General features: G+C 42.1%; 1 protein-coding gene across 2 annotated transcripts; it reads left to right on the plus strand.

Moving 5' to 3' along the window:
- Positions 1–27989, plus strand: CAV1 (caveolin 1). Of its 2 annotated transcripts, none has more exons than XM_073328143.2 (3): positions 1–106; positions 1384–1548; positions 25846–27989. In XM_073328143.2, the coding sequence occupies exons 1-3, from the start codon at positions 77–79 to the stop codon at positions 26185–26187; spliced, it is 537 nt and encodes a 178-aa protein (XP_073184244.1). In that variant the 5' UTR covers positions 1–76; the 3' UTR covers positions 26188–27989. The 2 variants fall into 2 exon arrangements, with proteins under 2 accessions (XP_073184244.1, XP_073184245.1); XM_073328144.2 differs by lacking the exon at positions 1–106 and adding an exon at positions 523–749.
- The last annotated feature ends 11 nt before the right edge of the window (positions 27990–28000 follow it).

The following is a 28000-nucleotide window of genomic DNA, read 5'->3' on the forward strand; positions in this document are numbered from 1 at the left end:
GATCTTCCTTTCTCAGCGCGTCTAAATTATAGCGCAGTGACACCGCAGTCCGACTCTCCATCAAGCCCAGGACAGCATGTCTGGTAGCCAATACGTAGACTCAGAGGTAGGATTTGCCTTGGGATCCTTTCAAAAGTCAGTTTCAGGTCAGGTACTTCTCGTTCCTGCTTCTTCCTGGCTCCAAGTACCTGCTTCAGCTATCGCTGGCTTGGCTTCTCTGGGCATTCTTGGCACTTTACTGATCTTGCTCTTGACCGTGACCCCTTCCAGCAAAGGAGATGGGGAGGGATGCTTAGAGATAAGGGGGGTTGTTTGTCCATGTTGCTGGCTCTCCAAGGAAATTCGATCTATTATTTGGCACCTTTGGGAAAGTTCCTCTCCCCATCCAGAGCCGACCGCTTTCCCTGCGTCCGGCTCTTTAGCTTGGATTTGTAAACACATCTCTGTAGGGAACCGCGTCGCTCCGCAAAGCGACCGGGTCAGGGGAAGCGCCGACAGTTTATTTCGCGGGCTGTTCATGAAGCCGCAGGGTGTTTGCAGCCAGCACTGGTGGCATGTTGCACAACGAGCAAAAGGCACCGCCAGCCCCACCTGAGCGGGCTGTTCGGCCCGCTGCAGCCCCGTCGGGAAGGGGGTCTGCTCTGCCCCGGCAGCGACTCTCCTCGGCAGCCCCGGGGAGGAGCATCTGACAAGGGCCCAGGGCGCCCCGTGCCGGGGGCTCTGGGCTGACGGCATGTGGGGGCTGAGGGGTGAGATCAGGGACTCGGAGCCGCAGCTGGCTGGGCTGGAGATGGGAGCCAAGTGAGGGACCCGGCGCAGAGATCGGGGCCGGGCACGCTACAGCCCGAGGCTGGAGAAGGATGGCTGAAATGAGGAGGCTGGAGATCGGCCTGAGACAGGGGGACAGACCTGAGATCCCCTGGGGGGGGGGGGGGCGCCGGGGAGGGGGGTAGGGACTGAGACAAGCCCCGGGGCCTGGACATGGCCCAGCTCGGAGATCTGGCGCTGCCGGGATGGGGGGTGGGTGGGGGGCAGCGGGGTGCAGCCCGGCACTGGGCGGCGGTGGCTGGGGCACGGAGCGGGCGCGGGTTCAGCGGGGCTGGGCACATTCTCCTCGGGGGCGAGGGCGCGGCGGGGCGGGCTGGGCGCCGGGGACCCCTGGCGGCGGGAGTCGGTGCGCTGCCCGGGACGGCGCGCGCGAGGGGTGTGGTGTGGGCTGCTTTTATCCGGTTAAAAAGCCAGCCGGGGGGCAGGCTCGGCGCTGAAGGGTCCCCGGCTCCGCGCGCGCCGCAGCCCAGCCGCTGGATGAGCTGGTGACGCTCCCCGCCAGCGCCCAGCCCCGGGCAGCGCCTCATCTCTGCCCCGCTCCCGTCCCGTGCCCAGGGGCTCCTGTACACCGCGCCCGTCCGGGAGCACGGGAACATCTACAAACCCCACAACAAGAGCATGGCCGAGGAGCTGAACGAGAAGGCGATGCACGACGTGCACACCAAGGAGATCGACCTGGTCAACCGGGACCCCAACGGGCTCAACGACGACGTGGTCAAGGTAAGGATTAAAAGCCAGGAGACGCGGGAGATCCGGGGGGGGGGGGGGCAGAGAAGCTGGAGCCGTTTTGTTGTTATGGGGGGATTTTTTTTTTTCCCGACAGCAGCTCCAAGTGCCGGCGGCACGGTGTTTGCAGAGGTGCCAGGGACGGAGCTGACAACATTTGTGACAGTTCATTGCTTCCCTCCACCACCTGCTGTCCCGGCAAACTATTTAAAAGGGGGGGGGGGCACTCTACTGCATCGGCTTAAATAGCCTCCTGTGAGTCAATACATTAATGGTGACTAGCTGGGAAGCTGGAGACCCGTGGGACCGCAACAGAATGGGGGGGCCGGGGGGACACACACCCGCTAAGTGAATGAACCTGCGCTACGTGTTCCAGACCCATGGAAGCTGTTGCGGGAGCGCAGGGGAAACGGGGGATTCGGCAGCGTCCGCACAGCCTGCTCCTCTGAAACGTGTTTTCTGGGCATCTCTAACCGGTAACCAACCAGCTACTGGAGCTTTCACGCCAGTAGTGCAAGCTGAACAAAATGCAGCTATAACTGTGCGAACTGTCCTTCTGTTGCAGTCCCGCTGGCTGCAAATGCTTGTTGGTGGGGTGAGACATGGAACGAACATTACCATATTTAACCCAGGAAGGGAGATTTTACTGGCCAGCAATGATTCCTATAAATGCCTTATAAAGGAATGGCCAAAAAAAAAAAAAAAAAAAAGCAAAAATCAGGTGGAACTCAGATTACACTGTTAAGGATATTGACCGTGATTTCTCTCAACTACTTTCCTGTGGAACAGCTTTTTCCTGATCCAGATGCACACAGCTCACTTTTCCTAAGCCAAATGTTTGCAAAACCATAGCCCCTGGTTATTTTTTCCCCGCCAATAGTGAAATGATAAAAGCAGGCAATAAACAAGCAAAAACTCACTGTGACTAGATCTCTGGTCAGATTTTTAATTCCAATTTTGATCATTTCAGCAAATCTGGGTCAATGGACATTGTTGCCTGGGCCCATCTGGGTCAGAGAAACCCTGGAGTTGATCCCTCATTAGCAGAGGAATTTTATACTACACATGTGAAGGCCAAGGACAATGTCCTTCAAATTTGTTGGAATCTGCGGAAACATCAGATATGCACTCAATGCTAACCTGTTTCAGATCCAGCAGTCACTTAGTGCAATCCTAGTCCATCCTGCCTCTGGGATGGGAGGCAAAGCCTGTCTATTCAGGTACTTTCAGGGAAATGTTTCATTCTCTTTGTATCAGAACAATTTCACTTTTGTTGATTTTTAAGGCAGGTTGGTGAAATGATTTAGACCTCTAGGTCCTAATCCAGAAAGGTACAGAGCAGTCTTAAATCTCATTGACTGCAACAAGATTTGAAGGCAGTCATCACAGCAGAGGCTCTCTGCCTTGCTGGATCAAGCCCTAAAAGTTTTTGCAGGCAGATGGAATGCTCATAGAGCTATTTCCATGACTTTGGCTTTACAATCTAGAAACAAAAGAAGTTAAATTCTGTACACACTGAAAAATGGTCTACAAAAAGATACAGAATGGTGCAAATCTCAATTTACAAACCAACAACTTGTATTTATAAATCGAGAATTTTGTTTTCCTTTTGGTTGTGGAAGAGGAGATGTAGGGGGAGAGCTATGTGAGAGTTCAGAGAGGAGCATGCTAGTGCTCATGTAACCCACATATCTCCTGGGTGTGGTGTTCTATCCCATCTAGTGGCACCCAGCCCACTTAGACAGAAAAATTAATGTGTCTACTCTACCGTGTCAGCTAAGGGCCAAATGGCTTTTAGCTTATTGTAGCAGAGGCTCATGCATTTAGCTCCAGAGGTCCCAGGTGCGATCCTGCCCACTAGTGACCTGGGACAGTTGGTGTTACACTCACTGTATGCTGCAGCAGTGGTAGTAGAAGTCCCCATTGCAACTAAAACTTCTGAGTATGAGTCATAGCCCCCAGGCAGGCTGGAATCTGGATAGCCACAGAACAGAACTAAACAGAGAAAGAAAGATCCTACTGGGAAAAGAAGCAGATCGCAGATGGGGGGAAAAACATAGCTGTCTTAAAGGAAACTGAAATTTACAAAGCACATCCCTTCCACCTGCCCACAGCGACAAGTCCTGCAGATGGTTGTTTGTTACTCCCAGTGACCCAAAAGAAAGTTAAAAAGTAAGAACTATAGGAATTTAAAAAAAACCCAAACCTTTGATCTCTCTCTGAAACAATCTGGATCCCTCTTATCCACAAATGTGCCACTTGCAAACACTCTAAAAATCCCCACCAACCAACCAGTCAGAAAACTCATATTGCTTCCAAGGTATGCCCATCCCAGTGAGTGAGTGACAGGGAATGTCAGTATCATATCAAGACAGTGTTCAGATCCCCACTTTCAGTAAAGCTTAGAGAGATAGGGTGGGTGAGGTAATATCTTTTATTGGACCAACTTCTGTTGGCAAGAGAGACAAGCTTTCACGCTACACAGGGTATCCAACTTTTGTTTTTTTACTAACAGCAACATTTGCAAAATTCGTAGGGCAATTGGAAAAACAACATTTTCCCGCCTAGTTACCAGATAGTCAATCATTTCTTTTGCTGTTTATACTTTATTTCACAGATACTTCCAATTTGCAAACTTTAGATCCAAATTTCCGGGTTCTTTGGCTACTGCTTTTAAGTTCAGCTCTTTAAGTGGCAAACATAAAGTTCATATCCAGTTTATGATCCATATCAGAGCTTTCTGAAAGCTTCTGGAAAGGCAGTGTAGTCTAGTGGACAGGACTTGACTGGGTGTCAGGTAATCTGGGTTCTGCTCCTGTCTCAACCACTAGCTGGCTGTGTTCCTTGAGCAGGCAATTTTGCTTCTATTCCCCCCTGCCATTTGTCCATCTCATCTACTTAGACAGTAAGTTGTTCAGGGCAGAGAATGTGTTTGTACAGTACCTAGCACAATAGGGCCCCAGTCTCAGCTGGGGTTTTTAGGTGCTACCATACAAGTAATATTACAATACAAGTAATAAACAAATAGTACAAGTTCAGGGGTGTATGGAGTCAGAGTAGTGATTCAGCCCTATTTCTACTTTGTTTAAAATATTTGTGTTTCACCAGATTCAGAACTTTCAGCCTTTTACTCGGCATCCATGCATTTCTTGCCACTATGCTATGAGAGTCAGACGGTAACATGGGGGCAAGTAAATCAACCATGAAAAGTAAATGATTAGACAGAGAACAAGGAATCTGCTCTGTAAGCAGCTCTTTAAAAGGCCTCAGTGCTGCCTGCATTCAAAAAAATCTCATAACAAGTTTTAAAAATAACCCGAGATTGTGAGAAGCAGGGGATGCGTTCCCCTGATGTACATCACGCTGAGCCACACAGTTCACTGCATTTGCACAGTGTCCTCTGCACCAGATAAATAAGCTATATGGAGCACAGCAGTAAAGTAAGGTGATGTCAGCTAGGTAGGAATCAAGAAAAGGGCTTACACCTGCTCCTGATCTGTACTGACACTGGGGGACTGGAGGAGCTTGACTCTAAAGCTAAAGATATTGGTGACCTAAGCTTCAGTCACAATGTGACTTTAAAAGGTCTGTGAAATGGAAGCTAAGTGCCACACTAATTCCTGAAAAGCTGACTAAATGGCCCCATTTATTTTAGCATTGGGGTGTATATTACAACTCCCAGTACCTAAGGCCCTCTCTGTTAAGGTGAAAAGGCAGCATGATGTGGGATTCTACGTGGGAGGAAGGATGGTGTAGTGGTTGGGGTAGGCCAGGCCAGGCCTTAGAAATTGTAGGGTCAATTCCCTATCCTGCCACAGTGCTTGCTCCTTGGCAAGTCATTTAGTCTTTCTGGGCCTCAGTTCCCCTTCTAATAGATAATAATAGTGCTTCCTTATCTCACAGGTATATGCCAAAGATAAATACTTTAAAGCCACAGTAGGCACCAAGTCCAAAATTTAGGCACAAGTGAGATCCTCAAAAGCCTTACTGAGCTGCCACCTAACCCTGAAGACTCCTAAAATCTCCTGACATCGACATTTTCACTGTAAAAGTCCCCAGGTTACCCAAGTTTCTGCTGCTGGGCATATGCACAACACCTCACTCTAGATGCCTGGGCCCCAGATGACCCTCAAGCTAGATGAAGATTGGCTTATGCCCTGCCTATCTCACCTGTGGGCCAGATCCGGTAGGCATTTTCAAAGCACACCCAACACCAAGCAAAACAGCTGGAGGAGCAGAGGAGGCATTGAAATGCCTCAGATTTGAGCTTCAGATCGTACAGTAATGTCCCCCTTATAAGTACCTTCAATAGTTAGTTTTACCCCTGTCCAATCTCTGACTGTGGGGTGGGAGTGGGGGGAGAAAGAATCTTTCAACATCTGGCATTTCCTCATGCTCACGTAAGGCCGCATTCTACAAGATGCCAAGTGCCCCTGACTGGGCAACATGGTGCAGGATGAGGTTCTAAATTAATTGATATGCTCAAATCTCTTCATGTGTGTACAACATTGTGTATTCATGAGGCTGTGTGAGAGAAAAACAACTTGCTTTAAGCAGTACCATGTGTTGGGCTGTTTGGACTGAACTACCACAGGGTGAATACGGCAAAACTTTTCCAGGGGTATTCTCAGTGTTGTCAATGAATTAGCTTCAGCCACGGGCTCAGCTCTCATGTCAGCTTGCAGTGAACATTCATGTGATCAAATGTTATTGGCATGAATGTTCATGGGACATGAATTTCATAGTTCCATGCATGAGTATTTTCCAAATTGAATTTGAAAACTGACATGCAGAAGTACTGGTGTGCTTCCACACTTGCCCAATCAGGGAAGAGAAACAATACCACATGTCTTATTTCATAGACTCATAGACTTTAAGGCTAGAAGGGCCTTTAAGGACTGTCCAATCCCCACTAACCAACAGAGCTCAACTAGTGTGTATACTCACACGCAGCTGTTTGATGTCTATGGAGTGAAAAAAATTGCCAAAAATTAATAAAATATTTTTAAAGAACAAATAAATCTAAGAAAACTGCAACATTTGGGGACATTTCATGAGCAGAAAAATATCTGCTACATTTATCAAATATATTTTTGTTCCAAACTTTTTACTCAGCTCCAAATTGAACATTGTTGTCTCGTGTTAGTCTTTGACGTAACAGTCCTTTATAAATAAAACAGCAGCACCTCTGCAATTTTATTTTTCTTATGCACTCAGATACTCTGGTGATGGAGGCCATATAAGTTTGTAAAGAGGGACAAAATAAAAGTAATTGTGTTTGCTTACCACTGAGTGCCATATTTTCCTGTTTTATTTGCTGTACGGTCTACATTACCAAAAATGACCACTAATTTTGTGTCCAGCCCCTGGGTACCCAACTTGAGACCTGCTGGGTCTAATTTATGAGTGCTGAGCACCTGCACCTCCTATTTGAAGTTGTGGGTTCTCAATGTCTCAGACGAACATGCCTTCATGTCTCAGGTTGGACACCAAAATTGAGGCACCAAAAACTGGTTCTTTTCAAAATGTAGGCCTTCAGTAGTATCTATATTAAGTTCTTCTTTCATCATGCAGATCTGTTACAATTTATTCTAAAGTTACAATTTTCCTGAGAGGATGTTTTTCATCCACTTAGAAAAAAATGGGGTAAAACGCTTAGTTACATGTGTGCAACCCCACTGAAGTCAATGGAGTCGCATACATGGAGGAGAACAGAATTTGGCTTGTCTTTGTTTATGCTTTCTTTTAAAAACTTAGCTCAATTTGCATAATGAATTTAAAAGTGAGTGTTGGTGCAACATTTTGATATAAAGAGAGAGGTATGAAGACATGCTGGAATCTCATGAGTATGTAAAGATTCTCTGCTTATCAGAATCTAGGTCATTTTCAGTCGAAGCCAGACTTTACATCTACAAGAAGGCACTTTCTGAGGGTTAAGGCCTACATTAATTTCTCCAGTCAGAAATCATTTGGGGTAGAGGTATAGGAAGGAGGGGTAGAGTGTAACCTCAACTCCCTTGTGAGACCCACATAAGTCCAGGCAAATTTGTAGTACTAGCACTCAGCAGGAGGACAGAGAATGCTCCCTCTCTTTTTCCTCTGGGATGAGGGGGAGCGAGCTAGAAGATGGGGTAATGGCTCCATCTACCTGACAGTGGAATTGGCCAGCCAGCTGGAAGGTAGTAATGGGTTCTAGCAGCAGGTGTACTGCCTTTGCACCTGCGAGATCCTAGGGCCATTCTGTAGTACATAGAACAGCCTTACAGCTATATAGCTCATATACCACAATTGACTCTGAGCTGTACTCTGCACTTTCTATGCCACGTTCTTCACCTCTGTGAGAGGCGACACAACCGTTAGTGTCTTTATCACAACAATGACGTTTATCACAAACCCCTTATTGTTCTCATCTGCCTTTTATCATTCCCCAAGGGAGCCAATATTCACCTGTGGCTGGCTGAGGAGGAGGGGGTGCTTTCTTCATGAGGACTTTATCACTCTCTGCACTTCCTAAAATTGTGCCCCACAACACACTTTGATTTTTTTTCCATCGTAGGGCCAAATTATGGTCCTGAAACCCTCTGTAGTGTGGCCTGGGGAACACTTTGAGTGCTCCCGCAGTGGTGGAGGAAGACATTCTGCCTGCATAAGGCATAACAACTTCACTGGTTCTGGGAAAAGCACAGCGAGGAGCAGGTTTCTTTGCACCTTAAAAAATATGTAGCCTATCCTCCTCCAGCAATTCCTTGTTTCTTACCCAAGCTGGGTGGGCTATGTCCAGCCTCCCAGCCCACTCAGCCGTGCCGCCTCAGCACCAGTAGGGACTACCAGTGATGATACAGCTACAGTATTTGGTTCCCACTCCTTGGTCATGAGCATAGCCAGCCAGATAATGACTGTCTCCTTCAAGGGTGTGTTGGATAGGAAATGTCCATTGCACCCTCTGGAAAACCCATGCAAGGCCATCCACAATTTGGTTCTTATTTTGTTTTTAAAAAGCAATGACCACCAACTACTTACTGCTTGAGAGACCCTTCTTTTGGCAGACATCTTCTGATTTACTACAGATACAAACTACAGCTACAAATTCAGGGGAGGGATAGCTCAGTGGTTTGAGCTTTGGCCTATTAAACCCAGGGTTGTGAGTTCAATCCTTGAGGGGGGCCATTTAGGGATCTGGGGCAAAAATTTGGGGTTGGTCCTGCTTTGAGCAGGGGGTTGCACTAGATGAGGTCCTTTCCAACCCTGAGATTCTATGAAACAACAAGGAGTTTTTGCACCTAGTTTAATTTGCAAAAGCTTTTATCATTGTTGCTCAAGTACAATTAAGTATTCAGTCCTTCCACTACAACAGTTTATTCAGCTTGATGCAGTTCAGCTCACTACAGGATCAAACATATTCCAGAAACTTTGATCAGATGTGAACAAACATCACATACACCATTTACACTGGTATTAGGGAGGGCACTACTATTCAGTCTGTCCAATGAGCCATGCTGGCTTGGCACGCCCCCTTCATGTATCTTAAAACAAGACTTAGCAGAATTTGATTTTTTTAATATAATTTTGATAGATAATATCACTGTTTATTTGTAAGCATTTTTTCTATTTTTATTTATTTAAAATTTCATGGTTGTGGGAAATTATGCAGGGAGGGGTATCAGACAACAGGATGGGTCAGACAATAATCATTTAATGACCACAGACATTGATTTTTAAAAGTTAAAGCTTTATAACCATTAAAATAGAAATTGTCAACATCACGTCAAAATATACAGAGTAAATATCCTTAAATCAAACTCTACTAAGTTCTAGCTCAGCATTTTTCTTACTTTGCCTATCTGTACATTTCCGTTATTATCAATGAAAATATTTTTCATCGGTTTGTGTGTATGCGGTGAAATTGACATTTTACCCACATTTACAGATAAAAATCTAATCCTTCCAAGCCTACTTAAAAACATTTATGACTCCCATCAATGGCTAAAAAGAGAAAGTCAGTGCCAAAGGCAATATTAACTCAAATTAATCACCTCATCTAATACTTTGCACCTAGGCAGTCAGACACCTGTGTGTGGAGTGCAGCATAAATACAGAGATAGATGTCTAGCCAGACAGAGCATTTTCCATCTAATGAATGAAGGAATAGCTTAGTGCACAAACCTTCTGTGAGGAAAGTCAGGTTTGTCATCCATGTTTTACAGATGGAAGTGCTAAGGCACAGAAAGATTGTGGCTTGTCCAGAGTCAGTGGCAGAGCCAGGAATAGAATCCAGGGGTCGAACTAGATGAAATAAGAGAAAATCCAGAGCTCAGCCAGAACTTTTCTTCCACCAGGAATGGATGAGATTTAATAAACAGTCCCTTTCCTTTGTTTCTGCACAGTGCCGATAGTTTCTTAATGTCAAATATTAACTTGCAAGTGTTTATTTGGCTCCTTAATTGTACATAGTCCCAGAAGTTTGGACAAACTTTGCCTACCCATACACTCTGGTGGCCTTGTTCAAATAACTCTTCCAGCTCTGGATTCAGGGGTTAGGGGATTGATTCACCATTGCAATACTCCAGTGTTATATCAGGGTACACTGGTTTGGAACTGGAGTAATGTAGATAGGGAATTGAGGCAGAGCACAGCTCTTTCAAAGCATCAGTCATACTTTACATGGAAGGCAAGGAAGTATTGGGTACTCTTTTGCAGGTCTCGGAAGATTAATCATTCATAGGGATTGCAGTGGTTAACCAGTAATTGTATTTATTCTGATCAAAGCCTCTTTTTAAAATATTTTGTTTATATTTAAGCTCTCACCATAATTAAACCCTTATGCATTGGCTTCTTGTTTAACACCAATGAATATGATTCATAATGTTTATTTGTTTGCTATGGTGACATAATTAACTATTCAGTACTGATGCTTATTGTATTATTATTTTTACACTGCCCCAAATTATACCAGGTGCTTCACAGAAGGCAAATGTTATAGCCAACATAATTTGACAGATTGCATGTAACACACAAACTTTAAAAAGACTTTGACAAGTTAGAATTATCAGTGGGTAAATGTCATTTTGGGGCAGAATTTCCTGTATGATGCATAGTGTTGAACTCTTTATCTCACAATTCTTCATTAACAAAACTGGGAGTTCTGTGACATGAACATGTAAGGAGTATGCAATAGAGAGCGCTGCACATTAGGTCCAAAAAGAGTATTTTACACTTTGACACTTTTCAAGCAATAAGAAGCAATACATCATACTAAACTGGCTTGGATGAAGCTATAGAACTAGGGGCACCTGCTAACTGAAGAGAAAATCCATGTCAATTAAAAAGAAAAGGAGTACTTGTGGCACCTTGGAGACTAACAAATTTATTTGAGCATAAGCTTTCGTGAGCTACAGCTCATTAAATTGGTTAGTCTCTAAGGTGCCACAAGTCCTCCTTGTCTTTTTGTGGATACAGACTAACACGGCTGCTACTCTGAAACCTGTCAATTAAATTAATCTCAGTATTTCTCTGTACCCTCCAATGGCCAGCCTCTTAATAACTTTAAATGGTAGCCCTTATTATAGGCAATTTCATCCACAGTGTAACTCTCTGACTTCAGGGGAATTGTATGTGGGATGAGTTTGGTCTGTAGTCTTATGCTTATCTGGCACACATGCTATGTTTTTAGACAAGTGGGAACTGATAAATTCAGCTTCTCAAATAGTAAGCGAGAAGATACCATCACAGCTTAAGGTGAAAGCATCACATTCCCTATTCAGACTGCTGCTGTGCTCAGTATAAACTGGGATTTTCAAAAGACTCATAGACTTTAAAGTCAGAAGGGGCCATTATGATCATCTAGTCTGACCTCCTGCACAACGCAGGCCACAGAATCTCACCCACCCACTTCTGTAATAAACCCCTAACCTATGTCTGACTTACTGAAGTCCTCAAATCATGGTTTAAAGACTTCAAGGTGCAGAGAATCTTCCAGCAAGTGATCCGTGCCCCACGCTGCAGAGGAAGGCGAAAAACCCCGAGGGCCTCTTCCAATCTGCCCTGGAGGAAAATCCCTTCCTGACCCCAAATATGGTGATCAGCTAAACCCTGAGCATCTGGGCAAGACTCACCAGCCAGACACCCAGGAAAGAATTCTCTGTAGTAACTCAGATCCCACCCCATCTAACATCCCATCACAGGCCATTGGGCATATTTATTGCTAATAGTCAAAGATCAATTAATTGCCAAAATTAGGCTATCCCATCATACCATCCCCTCCATAAACTTATCAAGCTTAGTCTTGAAGCCAGATATGTTTTTTTCCCCACTACTCCCCTGGGAAGGCTGTTCCAGTATTTCACTCCTCTGATGGTTAGAAACCTTCATCTAATTTCAAGACTAAACTTCCTGATGGCCAGTTTATAACCATTTGTTCTTGTGCCCACATTGGTACTGAACTCAAATAATTCCTCTCCCTCCCTGGTATATATCCCTCTGATATATTTATAGAGAGCAATCATATCTCCCCTCAGCCTTCTTTTGGTTAGGGTAAACAAGCCAAGCTCTTTGAGTCTCCTTTCATAAAACAGGTTTTCCATTCCTCGGATCATTCTAGTAGTCCTTCTCCGTACCTGTTCCAGTTTGAATTCATCCTTCTTAAACATGGGAGACCAGAACTGCACACAGTATTCAAGGTGAGGTCTCACCAGTGCCTTGTATAACGGTACTAACACCTCCTTATCTCCACTGGAAATACCTCGCCTGATGCATCCCAAGACCGCATTAGCTTTTTTCACGCCAATATCGCATTGGCGGCTCATAGTCATCCTGTGATCAACCAATACTCCGAGTTCCTTCTCCTTCTCTGTTACTTCCAACTGATGCGTCCCCAGCTTATAACAAAAATTCTTGTTATTAATCCCTAAATGCAGGACCTTGCACTTTTCACTATTAAATTTCATCCTATTACTATTACTCCAGTTTACAAGGTCATCCAGATCTTCCTGTATGATATCCCGGTCCTTCTCTGTAGTGGCAATACCTCCCAGCTTCGTGTCATCCACAAACTTTATTAGCACAAGGGAGCATCAGTGGGGTTTGGACACCTACTTCCCACAGGCGCCTTCAAAATCCCTGCCGTCACTCCCAAAAAATAACAAGAAGCACACTCCATTTGCACACTACACACAGTTACTATTTCCTATCGGCCCCATTTCTCTGCTCCCAATCCTTTTATGAGTTCCACACAGACAGATCTCTGTTCCTGTGCAGACTTCATTGCAGGAGCAAGGCCCTAGACTCACAGTGTCATCTATAGAAATTATAGCAATATTTAAAATTAAATAGTTTTAACACTGTTACTTGAGGATCTGTAATTTAAGGCCTTCCATAAAAAAATTCTAACAGAGGACATGCAGAGACAAATATTTTGAAAAGGCTCAGAAAAGTTAATTAGACTTTAAACAGCTTTATGCACCTTGTATTAATGCTACCTTCAGTTCTAGGCATGGCAGGTAAAAAACGGGGTGGGCGGGAGGCACGTGAGGGGAAGAAGAGAGAGAAAATTGTTACATATCATTATGGCAATCAAAGGGAAAGTGTTTATTTCAGTTGATGTAGTGTGCCTACCCAGTGGAAACTGGGTGTTGGGAAATTATACTTCTCATCCCAGTGACGTGTTGGTGCCTCTACACAAATTCGCATTAAATTTGTTTAATAAAATCTTTGTTATTAAGGAGCTTGTGTTTGTAAGTGGGGAGGTTTAGGTGAATGAGAGAGAGGCTAGCGGCACAGTATAAAGTGGTACTGGAGCACAAACATGTGAGCTAGAACCTGATCCAAAGGCCGTTATAGCTAATGGAAATATTAACAGCATCAGGGCCCAAAAAAGAAGACATTTTGTTTTAAAGAGTGGTGGAGTCTTTTAAAAATCTGTTTACCAAAATCTTTATTTCTCATAAAGAAATCCTAGGGTGAAATCCTGATATCAATGGCAGATTTCTCCTTGACTTCAGAGTTGCCTGAATTTTACCTCGAAACTATATTTTTTCTGAGTAGGAAACATTTTCAGATATCCCTGGTGTAGGTGGTTGAATCAGATGTATCAAATTGTGGCTTGTGAAACAAAGTGATACAAAAAAGTTAAACGTAGTTGAGAAAAGTTTCAGTATGGGGAAAATGTAGTGACCTAACCTAGCTTTCAGAACACCAGTTTCCAGGGAGGGAAACAGCAACTTTGTTTCCTCTATGACAAATTTACTTTGGCAACATCAAAGTAATTTTCCTCGGGAATTGGCTGGTAGGAATACACCACCTGCACAGGACATATAGCAGTACTTCAGATAGATTCAGATGACTCCTTGGATGGATAGTTCATCAAATCTCTCAAGCTATATTGAGGCAGACCAGGTGAGAACTTGGATAAAGGCCCTCTAAAGAATGCCTAGTTGTTGCAAGAAATTATGTTGGTAAAAGCAGGTGGAATTGTCTCTGCATTCACATGCATAACTTTGCTCTCACAAGTAGTTACAGTGACTTCAGTGGGACCGCTCAACCGATCAAGTTAAGCATGTGCTAAGAAATGTATGCAGGCCTTGGTTGGTACTGAATCAATAACCCCACATAGTGTCAGGGAACCAGACGCTGTCTTCTTGGCAGGACATAAAACTGGAGCTGGGTGAATGAAAAGCAAATAATTTATCTGAAATGCGCACAAGCAAATCATGATTTTCTCAGAATTATTCATTATTCAAAATTATTTACTGAATGTATCTGTGGATTGTTTACAAGCAGCCCATTGGAATGATTTGATATTCAGAACTGAATATTTGAACCATATTGGTTAGTTTTGATTGAACACTTGCAATATTTCTCTTTGCTGATTGGAGGAGTGTCAGCCTTATAATCAGGATTCTTATTTATGAATTCAGCATTTGCTTTCTGTTAATATTTTCAAGTACTCGCCAAAGATTCGTTATTTCCATGAATATTCTTGCCAGGAAACGAATTTACTAGAATATTGTAGTTCAAGTGAACACAAAAAGGGGAGGAAACACAATCAAAGCAAACTCACTTAAAAGTTTGAGCACATATTTGTGGGATATTTTTATTTATTTATTTGCAGCATTGAGCCAGTTCTATATAAAACCAAGGTTCTGATTATTTGTGGTCCTAGTGTTTCTTTTTTCTGACTATTTGTGGTCCTAGTGTGTTTTTTTGTTTTTTGTTGTTTTTTTTTTTGTTTGTTTGTTTTTGGTGCTAAAAAAGTGTCATCCCTGGGGGACCTGGCGGGCTTCTATGAAGGAAGTGTGCTCTGATGGACTGATTTCAGGGCTGGAAGCCAAAGTCTAATCTTGACTTTTGTATTCATTGGTTGTGTGGTCAAAGGCAAGTTACCTCTTTGTCTCATGTGCTGGAAGAGACTCTTGATACATTTCTTCCACCAGATTACAAGTCAAGGTGATTTCCCTGTTTCTGATCAAAATTATACCATCTCTGGATACTGCTAGAGATTCCTAATCTCTAAACATCTTTGTCAAACCATGAGGATCTATACTTTTGAATAGTAAGAATTTTGCCTTTGTCAGGTACCAGATTTCACCAAATGGCCAGTATTTAAAAGGGTTATTAGTGGGAAGCAGGACACCTGGGCATGAGCATGCTGTGCGTTTTCAGGGACAAAATATAAACATCCCAGAAATGCAGGTGAATATGTTTGTTTGCCAGATGGTGCTGCCTCCGTCCTCGGTTCTGGTCTGAGAGAGAGTTTTTGTTTAAAATGGAAAACAAGTGAAGAAAATCCACAGTTCCTCCCCCGCCCCCACCCAGGCAAGTGCAACCCAGGGCAGGGGGGTGTATTACAGGTCAAGGAGTGAAATATCTGTTGGAGTTTCTTGTAAGATGGACAGCAGCTCACCATGCCTGTTTCCTTTTCATAAAGGCTTTGAAGCTCTGAAGTGCTACGTAATGTCAGTGCTCTAGTTTATTATAAAATCAAAATCAGTAAAATCACATGGTTGCTAGGAGCCCAGGCAAAAGAGGAAAGGAGCAGCTCAATGACATATAACCCTACTCCCTCTGCTTCAACCCCAAATCAACCCCATATCCCTCTCCTAGTCTTCTCCTCTCCGCACATTCTGCGGGGATGACCTAATGTGCTTTTCCAACTTCTCGGTTCCTATGATACATCAGAAGGACTGTCAGGAAGACAGTTGGTTCTGTGTGTGGAAGCATGTATTTTGCAAAGGAAGTGGGAATGTTTGAGTCAGAGAAGCATTTAAAAGTTTGGATGCATTTTATCTGCAACTATTGGGCACTTCTTGCATAACTTTTACCTAGTTCCAACCACCCAACAATGTTCTCCAGATTTTGTAACTGCACATTTTCAATATCCAAAAAGTAAGTGGAAGCATAAATAGCTAAGAACAAAATCCTCTGGGCCTCCCATTATTTAATAACATATTCACCAGTCTTAACCACCTCTGGAAGAATTGCATCTGTCCTGGAGCTTCTCTCCTCTCCCAGATGTGACTCATAATACAGTGCGGCTATGGTCATTTTGAGACTATAGGCATCTTTGCTTGAACTGAATTGTTTTTAAAGGAAGTTGAGTAAATGGAAAAATTTAAATGATAAGCTGAGCACAATAGGGAAAGATCTTATCTGCTTCCTGCTATATGCTTGTTACTAGTCTTGTAAGGACACGATATAATCTAGCAAAAATATTGGGTTTTATTTAATGTGAGGAAAAATTTGCCGTAAAACAGCACAGTGCTGGCATTAAAATCAGCCTCAACATTTCACATTAGACATGTTTTAAAAATATAAATAACCCCTTTTTATGGCTATATAGAAATATATTCATGCATGTACATTGCTCATTAAGCACCTGGCTTTTGATCAGGCCCCGCAGCCCAGAAGAGCATTTAAGCCCATGATTTCAGTGGGCCCATTCATGTGCTTGAAGTGAAGCACATACTTAAGTGCTTTGTTAGATCTGGGGCTTAAGGGTTCAATTCTGAAAGGGGCTGAGTGCTTCCATAAGGAGCTGAACACCCTCCCACTGACTTCAGTGGAAACTGAGGGCTTTTAGCACTTCATCGTGGCGCTCAGCACCTTGCTAGTTCACGCTGAAACTGAGCATCAGTGGTGTATGTAAATTGGATCGTTTGTGACCACACGCAGTAGTGCTCCAAAAACATGGCAGTGTTTTTTTGGGCATGCATCATCATACCTGCAGAAATGTTGGCTGGATTGAAACCTCTGGGAAAATGTGGCCTTTAGGTATCCTTCGTTATCTTCCCAGGCAACACAACATGGTAAAGTTTGCTTTGCAATAGGTGATGTCTCAAAGAACAAACTTTCAAAAGGGGCAGCAATGATAGCTGGAGGTTTGGGATTGGAATTTGTAGGAAACACCCCACAACTCCACAGCTTTTGATATATAACTCACTCTTGCACCCATCTCTCTTTTCTCATATAAAGAGTGCACATTTCTTCGTTGAGCAGGCTGCTCCTTCGGAACAATAACTCTTATCTCAGACACTGTAATTAATAGAGGTTTTCTTTAAACAAACCTTGAAAGAGTAGACAAGTTCTTCATATCATTTGCCTCCTTGCAAATAAATCTCTGTTCAAACGGACTTAACTCACTGATAAACTAGTTTAAAAAACACCTCCAGGGCAAATGAAACTGCAGTATTTTTCATAGCAAAACCTAACAAAAGCTACAAGCAATGCAACAACTAGCTTTACCAAACTGAATAGTAGGAAACAAAGAACCGCTGAGGTCAGGAAATGTATTGTAGACATAGAACAGAAGTTGGTAATGTTTAAAAATCTTTGGCCTAAACAGAAGGTTATTTTGAGTTATTAGCATCCTTTAATTGGTCAAAGCCCATTTCCTTACCTTGTGTCCATAATTTAACATGCCTGTATTTTCATTAGCATTGCAGACGTGTCATGGCCATGTCACAATACACCCTAGAGGCTGCAGAATAACTAGTTCCCTGGTGTACATGTACTGCAGTGAGGGAGGCCTCTGCCTAAATCTGTGCCTGACTGCGTGGAGCTGCAACAAGGTCTTTACAGGCTAACCTTCGTTTGGTATATTTGACAAAAGTGGAACCCAAGTAAAGTTTATCTTATCCTCATGAGCCAGTGAGTTTCCCCACTAAAAGCTAATGGGAACCTTTGCTGTATCTCTCTGCCCTAATTTCCATATTTCTGGCCACTTCACTCCTATTTTTACACGGCTTGGTTCACTTTGGCTCTTGTTATCAGTCTGATGACACTCAGCATTGCAGAGTGTTACTGAACTGATAACCAGAGGGGAAAGCTAAGAGACATGAACATGCTGTGGGAGAGGCAGGAAGAGTGATGTAGTCAGAACAATGGAAATGACAATAGAACCTAGAAATGAGGATAACAAAATGCATAGGTTGCGTAGTGCATATTCTGCTTGTACAGGGTTGATCCCTATGCTAGGGGCAGAATCTGCTCCTCAGAGGAGGCATCAGGGTGATTGTTATGACTAAGGCTCCGTGTTAGTCTTGGCAGTCAGGTCACAGATTTTGAGACTTTCCATGACCACCTGAGCAGCTCGGGCAGCCCCCAGGCCAGGCGCACCAACTTTTGCTGGGGCTGTCTCGGGCTCCCTGCGCTCCCCCTACCCCGCCCACAGCAGGTGTTTGGGTGTGGGGGGGCGGGCTCAGGGCTGGGGATTGGGGTGCCGGGCGGTGCTTACCTGGGGCAGGGAGGCTCCCCAGAAGGGCAACAGGAACTCCCCTCCCTCAGCTCCTAGCTCCAAGTGCTGGCTCCGCCCGCAGGCACTGCCCCTGCAGTTCCCATTGGCCACGGTTGCCAGCCAACGGGAGCTGCAGAACCCAGCACCCACAACACCCCCCCCCACCCTGGGCCATGCTCCTCCCCTCCCCAACTACCCGTGGCACCCCCCAGGCTGTCCCCGACCTAGCACCCACAGTGCCCCCAGGGCCGCTCCCCTGAGCCGCCCCTCCACCCCCCAAGTTTTAGTCAGGGGTATACAGTAAAAGTCCTGGACAGGTCACAGGCTGTGATTTTTTTTTATTGCCCGTGATCTGTCCATGACTTGTATTAAAAATACCCATGACTGAAATGTAGCCTTAGTTATGATCCACTCCCTGATCCTTTGGGCTGATCTGTGCTGGCTGCACTGTGAGGTAGAGCACCCTTGGGGCTGCTTTATCTTATGCCAGCTGGCATAACTCCTAAATGAACATATAGCAGCTGAGAATTGGTGGAGTCCAGCTGTGCTCCCTTAATAATAATACTTCCTTTCTCCTACACTTTGCCTGTCTTGTCTATTTAGACCATAACCTGCAAGAACTGTCTCATCCTATGTGATTGTACAGCACTTAACACACTAAAGCTCCAGTCTTAGCTGAGACCTTCTAATCACTTATGTAATTTCACTGTGTTTGCGCCATGAACAGACTGATCGCTACATTTATGAATACTTTACATGACTGAAAGTCTCCTAATTTGCCATGCTGCTCATTGGTCTTTTCACTCTCAGGAGTCAGGTTAACATCACTACTTAATCACTGTGGAGCAGCTTGGGACTTGTGGCCAGTAGAAAAGTGAAAAGGGAAGATGTGGCAATGGGACATTGACTGCAATTCATATGAGATGGTGTATTCAGTATTGTGCAATATAATCTAAAATTGATATAAAAGTTCCCACGTTTGTTAAAGTTAGTCTAGAACAGTAATCCCTCCCTGATTGTTGGTGGCATGAACTAATAATTGTTTAGCCTCTCACACACATAACGGTTCCTCTGTACTTTTAGGACATTTGTGTGTGACTTGAGCTGTACCACCGTGGCATAGCAAGTACCATGATTCCGTGACATCATCTTCATCTCTTACACTTGGAAAAGGAATGTCTGCCAAGAAAAGAAATATGGCCTGATTCTCCTCTCCTCAGGAGTCACTCCACAGAAGTCTGTACAGTTAGGCTAGTGTTGTAAGATGAGCAGTTACCGAGACTCAGGCCTAGAGAGAACATTCACTCGACTTTTCAGCCTGAAAAGCAACGAGATTGCTTTGGAGTCATATTTTTAAAATAAATATTTCACCATTGTAATGAATTATATATAAATACACCTGAGCACATGGGTGATTCTAATCATTTACTTTAACAGCTCTGTGAGTTCCATGTAAACATATAGTTTCTTTTTTTGGGTGCCAAAAAGATAGTCTGTTGTTAACAAAAACGACCGGTAAGTTAAAGATGCAGCCTCAGAAGGGCTTCAATGCAAAGTTAGTTTCCCAGTAAGATTTAATGTTTCTACTATGAGCCAGTTGAAAAAAAATAAATTCTCCTGTAAAACAGCCAGCCTGTGCAAACTCAATCCTGCGGTCCTTCTGGATGCGTGAAAAGACTTTTGGCCTAATCCTAAAAACCCTTTATGCAAAGGATGAGCACTGAACTAATTTGAGGAGCAATTTGGCTCATTGCGGAAGCAAATAAATCTATGTTGCTGAATACATTTTATGTTTCACCAACGTTAGCATAATGTGATACAAAAGTGAATGTTGATGACAGTTTTCATGTGCTTAACTAGAAAAATCCTTGTATAGTTTGGGGAAAGAGTTACTATAACCTAAAGCTTGTTATCTTAACTATTGCAGAAATGTCTTTTTTTAACAACATGTTTTTATGTTCATGAATGAGGCAATATACACACTGCATAGATTCACACTCATATGTTCCACGCCCGGTTAGGAAGGTTGGCTCTAGAAATCAGTGTTGCAGGTCTTAGAATCATCTAAATTCCAGCACATGGATCATTAAACTCCAAGCTTTCTACTGAAACAGAAATATAATATCCAGACCCTGTCCTAATGAAAATGAGGCTTTTTTTCACTTCTGCATGTATACATTTTTTTGTAATGTATTTGACTGGATTCAACACCACCTGACAGTTCATTTTACCAAACAATGTCACAACACATCAAGCAAGGATTACTTTTCTTAACATATGTTACTAGATTTTGGTTAACTTGTACTTGCAAATTCACAGATTTATTTTATAGGCCAACGTGCTGCACAAAAGTATTCAGCATCATTTATAAAAGTCCAAAAGTATAAACCATTCAATCCTAACAAAGCCTTAATGGAAATACAGAGAAATTGGAGTATATTTATTTCTTTGAAGTCACTCACAAGATTGCCAGCATAGCAATATGTTTCATTCATTACAGTAAAAAAATTTCCATTTTTCTATCTTTGCTCATTGATGGTATTGAGCTTGGATGACTGTAGAACTTTACAGGAGAAAAGCCCCTAGTTTTCTAAACTGATTTCACAGGGAGTTATTTTCTAATATGAAAAACATTTTAATGCATTTATATGAGCTACAAAACCATACACTGTTTCTAATTCTTATTTGAAGAAAAGACATTTGCCAATCCTAGCTTTTAAAGTTGATTTTTTTTATTATTATATTTTAAATTAGGTTGAGTTATATTGTACAAACTCCTTATACATTTCTGGCTCTGCACAGCTCCTATAAAAAATACAGAGTTGTGTCTCCATTGCACGTATAACACGTTTTCCTAATGGAAGATTGATTCCATGGATGAAACCTTGGCCTCTTTGAAGTCAGGAGGAGTTTTGCCATGGACATCAATGAGGCCAGACTGTCACCCTATATGCTGTTGTATTGGTTAGAAAACTTGTTTTCATTTGGTGAAATCATTCTTTTAGAGAAGTACCAAAAATCACTTTTGTGCTATTAGAGCCTTCTTCAGAGTGGCAGATGATCAAACAAGTATCATTATAGCTTGCTATTTGCAGAACCAGGGAGAAGAATTAGCCTGGGAATGGAAACCTGCAAGTAGCCCGGGCTGGGGAGAAGTCTTAGGCTTAGTAACACACCAAATTAAGCTAAAATATTATCCATCCTTAACTGACACTACACCAGGAAGTTGTATCCATTTAAACAAATTGATTTAGAAACTGATTTAAACTATTGGAATTTCAGAGTGAAACCCTGACTCCGCTCAAATGAATGGCAAAACTCACATTGATTTCAGTGGGGACAGGATTTCACCATCTGTGTGTAGACCAGCTGTTGGTTTGAGGATTAGACAGTGTTATTTTGGAATTTTTGAATAAAATGAGATCCTCCATGGTGGTGACATGGCAACTAATGACTCTACAGCGAGTGTGTGACTTGTGTCTGGAGCTGGGTGGAGACTGCACAAATTTACAGGGATTTACATCCAGTGTCAGAAATCAGAGCTATGCACTTTCAAGCCAAACACATTCCCAATATTGCAATAAGAGGTGGTCTCCATGGAAATACAATTTTAGCTGCTTATCCATTTATGTACATGATTTGTCATCTTTACAGGTATTACAGAAGAGGTTAATGATTACATTCCCTATCCCATAAGGTGTTAAAAGTATCTGACTCCATAAACATAGGGTAGAGTAGGATGCTGCTGAGAATTGTGTAATTAACAAATGTGCTGTGCCTTAGAAAAGCACATTAAAGAACCATTGCTGTGTGTGTGGCATATTGAGCCTGATCCAGTAAACCCATACTCTTGGCAGCAGTCTCATTTGTATCAGCTCCTATGAGTGTATTGTTCTTTCCACCAATATATATAATTGCTTTAATTTCTTGCCGTGGAATACTATTGTGATGTTCATTTTTCCTGTTGACCTACTCTGCTTGGTTATGTTGGCCACGCTAAATATCCTGTGCAGTGGATTATATCAAACACATGTTTAGCTTGTGTGACATGGGGCTGAACTATTATGTCTCAACATGTTTCTGTTAATATTGTAATGGAAATGTTATGACAATTAAGCTTCCTGGATATTTTGGCATTTCAACAGAGACCTGTAAAATATGCACCCTTTATTGTAGCACTTCCTTCAGGTGAGTTTTTGCACAGGTTGGCTATAATAGTCAAAACTATGAAATGTGTACGAAAGGGTATTTCTTCTAAATATTAATATATGAGCCTGGCCAGGTATCTTACCAACAGAGTGTCAACCCATGATCCGTATGTGCAAGAACCAGACTACAATGTAAAGATGTTCCTAATGATTAACTCAAACTGAGAACCCCCTGACACTTCCAGAATTAAAGAGATGCATCATCGGGTGCTGTTATAAATATGGTATATTAACAACTATTTATGTTTGGTTTTAAAGCACAAGTTTAAAGAACTGTCATCCCCACACACTGACTGTAAAAATTCAATAAGTGTTCTAAGGGTGGTATTAGAAAATTCAGTCAAGAGTGCTTGTCTTTAAGTTAGATGACTGCATGATGTGGCACGAATGGATGTAATCACTATAGATGGCTACATACTTATTTTTTTAGGCGAGCTCCCAGAAGGTTGTGTTGGGCACTCAACACATTGAAGATGCCATACTATGTCTCACAATTTTCCCCTCTCAGATACTTTGAATATGAGGGGGCTAAGATTGAAACCTGTGGCACTCCACACCAATAGGTCCTTGGGAGTAAGGAGCAGCTCTATGTCTCCTTTTCATCAGGCCCAGACAGACAGAATCATTTTCCTGCTATCCTAGGTTCTGATCCAGCTCCTACTGATTTCACTCCCTTAGAATCTGGTGGAGAGACAGGTAAATCTGAATGAAAGCCAGATAGATCTCTTAGGCTCACTTTGGGTAAGATAAATGTGATGCATGTTGGAGCAGGAAACGTTTTGTAGAATTTGCATAGACCGTGGCTGCTATTTTTATTGAAGGCATCTGTCCACCTATTGTCACAATGCTTTTGCCATCTCAGGACCTTTAGTAGATTCCTCTACTCCCAGAAGGTCAGAAAAATCATTGTCTTCCTCAACTGACAAACACTTCATCCTTTCCCTTGAGATGCAAACCTCACTATAATCGTCCATGTCTTTATCATTTTAAGATTGGATTGTTGTATTACACTTTATCAGGGAACAGTCAGAAGGCCCATTAAAAGGTTCTACTCCTCTAAAATGTGGTTTCCGATCTTCAGAGCAGAGCAGACTAGCGAGAGCATATTGCATCTGTGGTCCATCATATCCACTAGCTGCCAGTTTTCTGCTGGGTGAAATGTAAGATGCTGGTTACTACCTTTGACTACACATAAAGCCCTAAAAGTTCTAGAACCCTGTTATCACAAAGGCCAGCTGTCCCTCTGTTCCCCATCACAATGCCAACATTTAACAGAAATTCTTTCCCTGCCTATCAAGGGTGAATGGGCTCTGGAACTAAATGTTCCCAGCAGATGTTCCTCATTTCTAGAATTCACTCCTATCAGAAGTGAGCTGGAGCCTGGCCTCTTTCAGAACATGATGTAAGCTGCATCTCATTAATCACGTCCTCCACAAATTGCAGGTTCTGAAATCCCAAGATATATGGTTTTCCAGTTGGTCTTCCCCACCTTTCAAGAAGTTGGCTTGGTTACCAGAGGGGTGATTAGGTGTGTGCTTCACATGACTGGGGAAATATTGTTTGCTCTTGATTTAAGCTACATAAAATGTGTCTAGATTCTGAATACCTCAAATACATCTAATAAAATAATAATTTATATCTAGGGTTTCTAGTTTTCAATTTACATTGAGCTGTCAAAATTTTACAAACTATTAAATTGCTGTCACCTTGGAATGTGAAAATGACTTCTGGTTCATTTGAATCAGACAGAAGTCCCTGTTGCACTGTTGAAGTCTGGAGCTTGGTTTCATGGTAACATATATGTCACAGTGTGAAGTGGCTGGAATTTAAGGGTCCAGTCATTCAAGAGGCAGAACATGCAACATGAACCTGTTGATTACAGTAGGAATTGAAGACAATCAGCACCTTTCAGGTTAAACCCTTACATGATCAGGAGGTATGAAAATGTTGGGTTGATATTTAATGGCTTAAATTTGTTTTTCCTCAATATTTGCTCCTCTATAATTGATTTTATAGGAAATAAATGAGGGAAAGATGCACTTTAATTTGAAAAGCTTTTATTGGGATTTTTAACCTCATTCTATTAAATTAAAATAGATTTTCTGAATGCACTAAAATTGTCTAAATAAATGACTTGTAATAATTTCACATAGCCACATAATACTCCACTCAAAGTGCTTTAGGAAAGCAACTATTTTCTTACAAAAATTTAGACTTTTAAATTCATAGTATTCAATTTTTCATTGTAAGAAAATTTTCTTCTTTAACAACCAGATAAGCCCAGTGTCAAAAGAGCTGTTTCTCATTAGAATTCAAAGAAAATTACACAAAACGTATCATAACTCTTTAACATCAATACTTTGTCACTTTCATGAACCCAACAATAACTTGTTTCACTATTAAGAGGGGCCTCAAGAGACAGGACAGAAATTCACTGTTTAGTGTGAGTAAGTCTAAAATTATTTACATATTCTAAATGCTTTTGCAAAATGGGAGGGTTTGCATGGAAATCTTTACTACTGTTTATAAGCCATTCATTCTACCGTATTGCATATTGTGATTTTGCAATGCAGAACTGCTGCTCCTCTTTTTAATACTAGTTTTCTCTTCCAGAGCATTGCATATTTACGTTAGAATATATGGAGCCTAATCTTGATCTCACTTCCCTGATCATATAAATTAGGAGAAACCCCAGATACGGCTCTGAAGTTTCACTGTTGTAAGTGGAAAGCAGATGCTTGTCTGCTGTATCTTCTTGTGTCCTTCAAGGATTGGTTCACAGTCAGATAGCAGCATTTCTCTACAGTGCAATTCTCCTTATATCCTTTGGAGGCCTGAAAATGGTGTCCCCATTTGTTCTTCTTTTTTGCTACTTCCTTTGGGGTCCATGACCCAATTACCCTGTGTCCAGCATGGAAGGAAACTCCAGGCCAGGAATCTGAGCTTCCATTCCAGTTACATGAACAGATCTGCTAGCCACAATTAGCAGAGGCTCGTTTTATATTTTAGACACACTTACATGCAGATGCTTCACACAGTCCACAAAACTGTTCCATGCAATTCGGAGACTAAAGTCCTGATTCAGCAAATTACTTAAGCAGGTGCTTGACTTTAATGACATGAGTAACCCTATCTTTAGTCAGCAAAAACGTAAGTACATGCTTAATGTACATATGTGCTTAAGTGTCTAAATCTATGGGACTTGCATGCTCAAAGTTAAACACATGCTTAAATGTTTTGTTGAATCAAGGCCATAATGAGTAGATCACTGTTAAGACAAAGGGTATTTGGAATCCACACATCTGTGTCAGTTTTGAATATCTGTCTAACCTGTTTTTGTGTCCTCTTTGCCTTCAGATTGATTTTGAAGGTGTCATTGCTGAACCTGATGGAACACACAGTTTTGATGGGATTTGGAAGGCCAGCTTCACCACCTTCACTGTGACAAAATACTGGTTTTATCGCTTACTGTCGGCAATCTTTGGCATTCCTCTGGCTCTCATCTGGGGTATTTACTTTGCCATTTTGTCATTCTTACACATCTGGGCAGTGGTGCCATGCATAAGAAGCTACTTGATTGAGATCCAATGCATCAGCCGGGTCTATTCTATCTGCATCCACACGTTCTGCGACCGATTATTCGAGGCCATCGGCAAAATGTTCAGCACTATCCGGGCAACAATACGAAAAGAAATATAAGTGATGCTTCAAGGACAGCTCTCTGTCTGGAGAGTCTTTTTTGTGTGCCAATTTCAAGGCTCCTAAATCAATCTGCAGCAACCGCTGGTGAATATACTGGCCCAAAACAAAGAATCATGTGTTCGGTTTTCATTACTAATATTTATCCCTACTGGATTTTTTTTCACTCTGCATTTTTCAAAATGATCTTGAATTGCTACTCTCCCATTCCAGCCGCATATCATTTTGCTGACCATTTGATAAACATATTGATGTGCTTCTGTTGGGGGATTTTTTAGCCTTCCATTCATTCCTTGCAAGATACATTCACAATGATATAATAAAGAACTGCAAAAATGCTTTCCAACACTGTCATGCCATTCATTTTATTGTGGGCAAACAGTATAAAGCTATTGCAGCAGAATGAACCTGACAAGTTGGCAGGTTTTAAAAGAATGTTCTTTTTTCAATTGTATTGTCAGTTGACTACAGCCATTTACTGTAATGGTCAGATATGAAAAGACAGATATAAACAAATTACTTAACTAATATATGTTCTGAAAATCTAATGCCTTATCAGGTCAGAGACTTTGACACATAAAACTTGCCATGTCTGAATGCTGAATGTCCATAAAAAGCTACAGTTAATGCCTTCTTGTGTCATAGTAGCTATCCTGAAAGTTTGCTGCCAACTGTTTGTCAGCCCTTCACTATAATTACAGAAGCAAACTGAAGATCAAAATTAAAAAATATTGTTTTTAAAATGTTTTTCTGGCAGTGACTTATGATATGTCTCTTAGCTAATATGTAGGTGTTCATCACACCAGTAAACATCACAAATGTGTCTGAGATGACACTGGCTTAAAAAATGAATAATCCAGGTGCGCCAAACTCATGCTGTATCATACCAACTATGAGCTGTCTCTGAGAGAAGCCAGCTTTAAAAAACCTTCCTGTCAGCCGAGGTCAGCATGCTGTTAGCTCACAGATTAGTTTCAGGAGAATTCACGCTTTGCTGAGTCCAAACTAATCCATCACAAGAGATGCTTTAGAAACTCCACATTGTGTTCCACTTTTTTAGCTGAGCTGCAGCCATCAGGAAGTCTTAATGGAGGGTACTGTGTGAAACTGTCAAATGTTGCAAAGCACTAGCCCTTGAAAATAAAGCATTTGCAACACAGCATTTGCTGTGACCCATGGGAGCCTTTGACCTTACAGTGATGTTACTGAGTTCAGAGGACATCCTCATAAGGTTTGCATGAAGCATTAGAACCCTTAAAACCTGAAATGCACATAAAGTTGTCTGGTATTGTCAAAGCTTTCTGCCTAATACTTCATATGAATCAGTGGTGCCTTCCACTCTATTTCTGCCACAAGTGCATTTAAATCTGTTTGGAGGATGCAGCTGCTGCTTCTCTCTCTCTCTCTCTTTTATAGGCACATGCATTGCAAACCTATTCACTACTTTTGTTTTGCATTTAAAACAGACCCTGGTATGGGTAGAGTTTTATGGTTTTCCTATATACAGAACTGAGAGTGTACTATTATAGAGATTTTGCAGTACTAAAAACAAGCAAGATTGTAAACAAGAAATATTTTATCTTGATATGAAGAAAATCACTTTGAAAAGGCCTCCTTGATTTATCATGTAAACTGTGTATCCTGAAAGATGTCTGTTCACTTAGACTTATTAGTCCCTAATCCAAATACATTGCTGATCCGAGACATTTACATTGCTATTATATGCTTACAGATTTAACTGCCACCTTTTTTTAATTTTGCATGTACTGCAAAGCCTACAATCTACGCAATAAAAAATGTTTAATGGTAGCTC

This window comes from Lepidochelys kempii, chromosome 1, assembly GCF_965140285.1.
Source record: "Lepidochelys kempii isolate rLepKem1 chromosome 1, rLepKem1.hap1, whole genome shotgun sequence".
Lineage (NCBI taxonomy): Eukaryota > Metazoa > Chordata > Testudines > Cheloniidae > Lepidochelys > Lepidochelys kempii.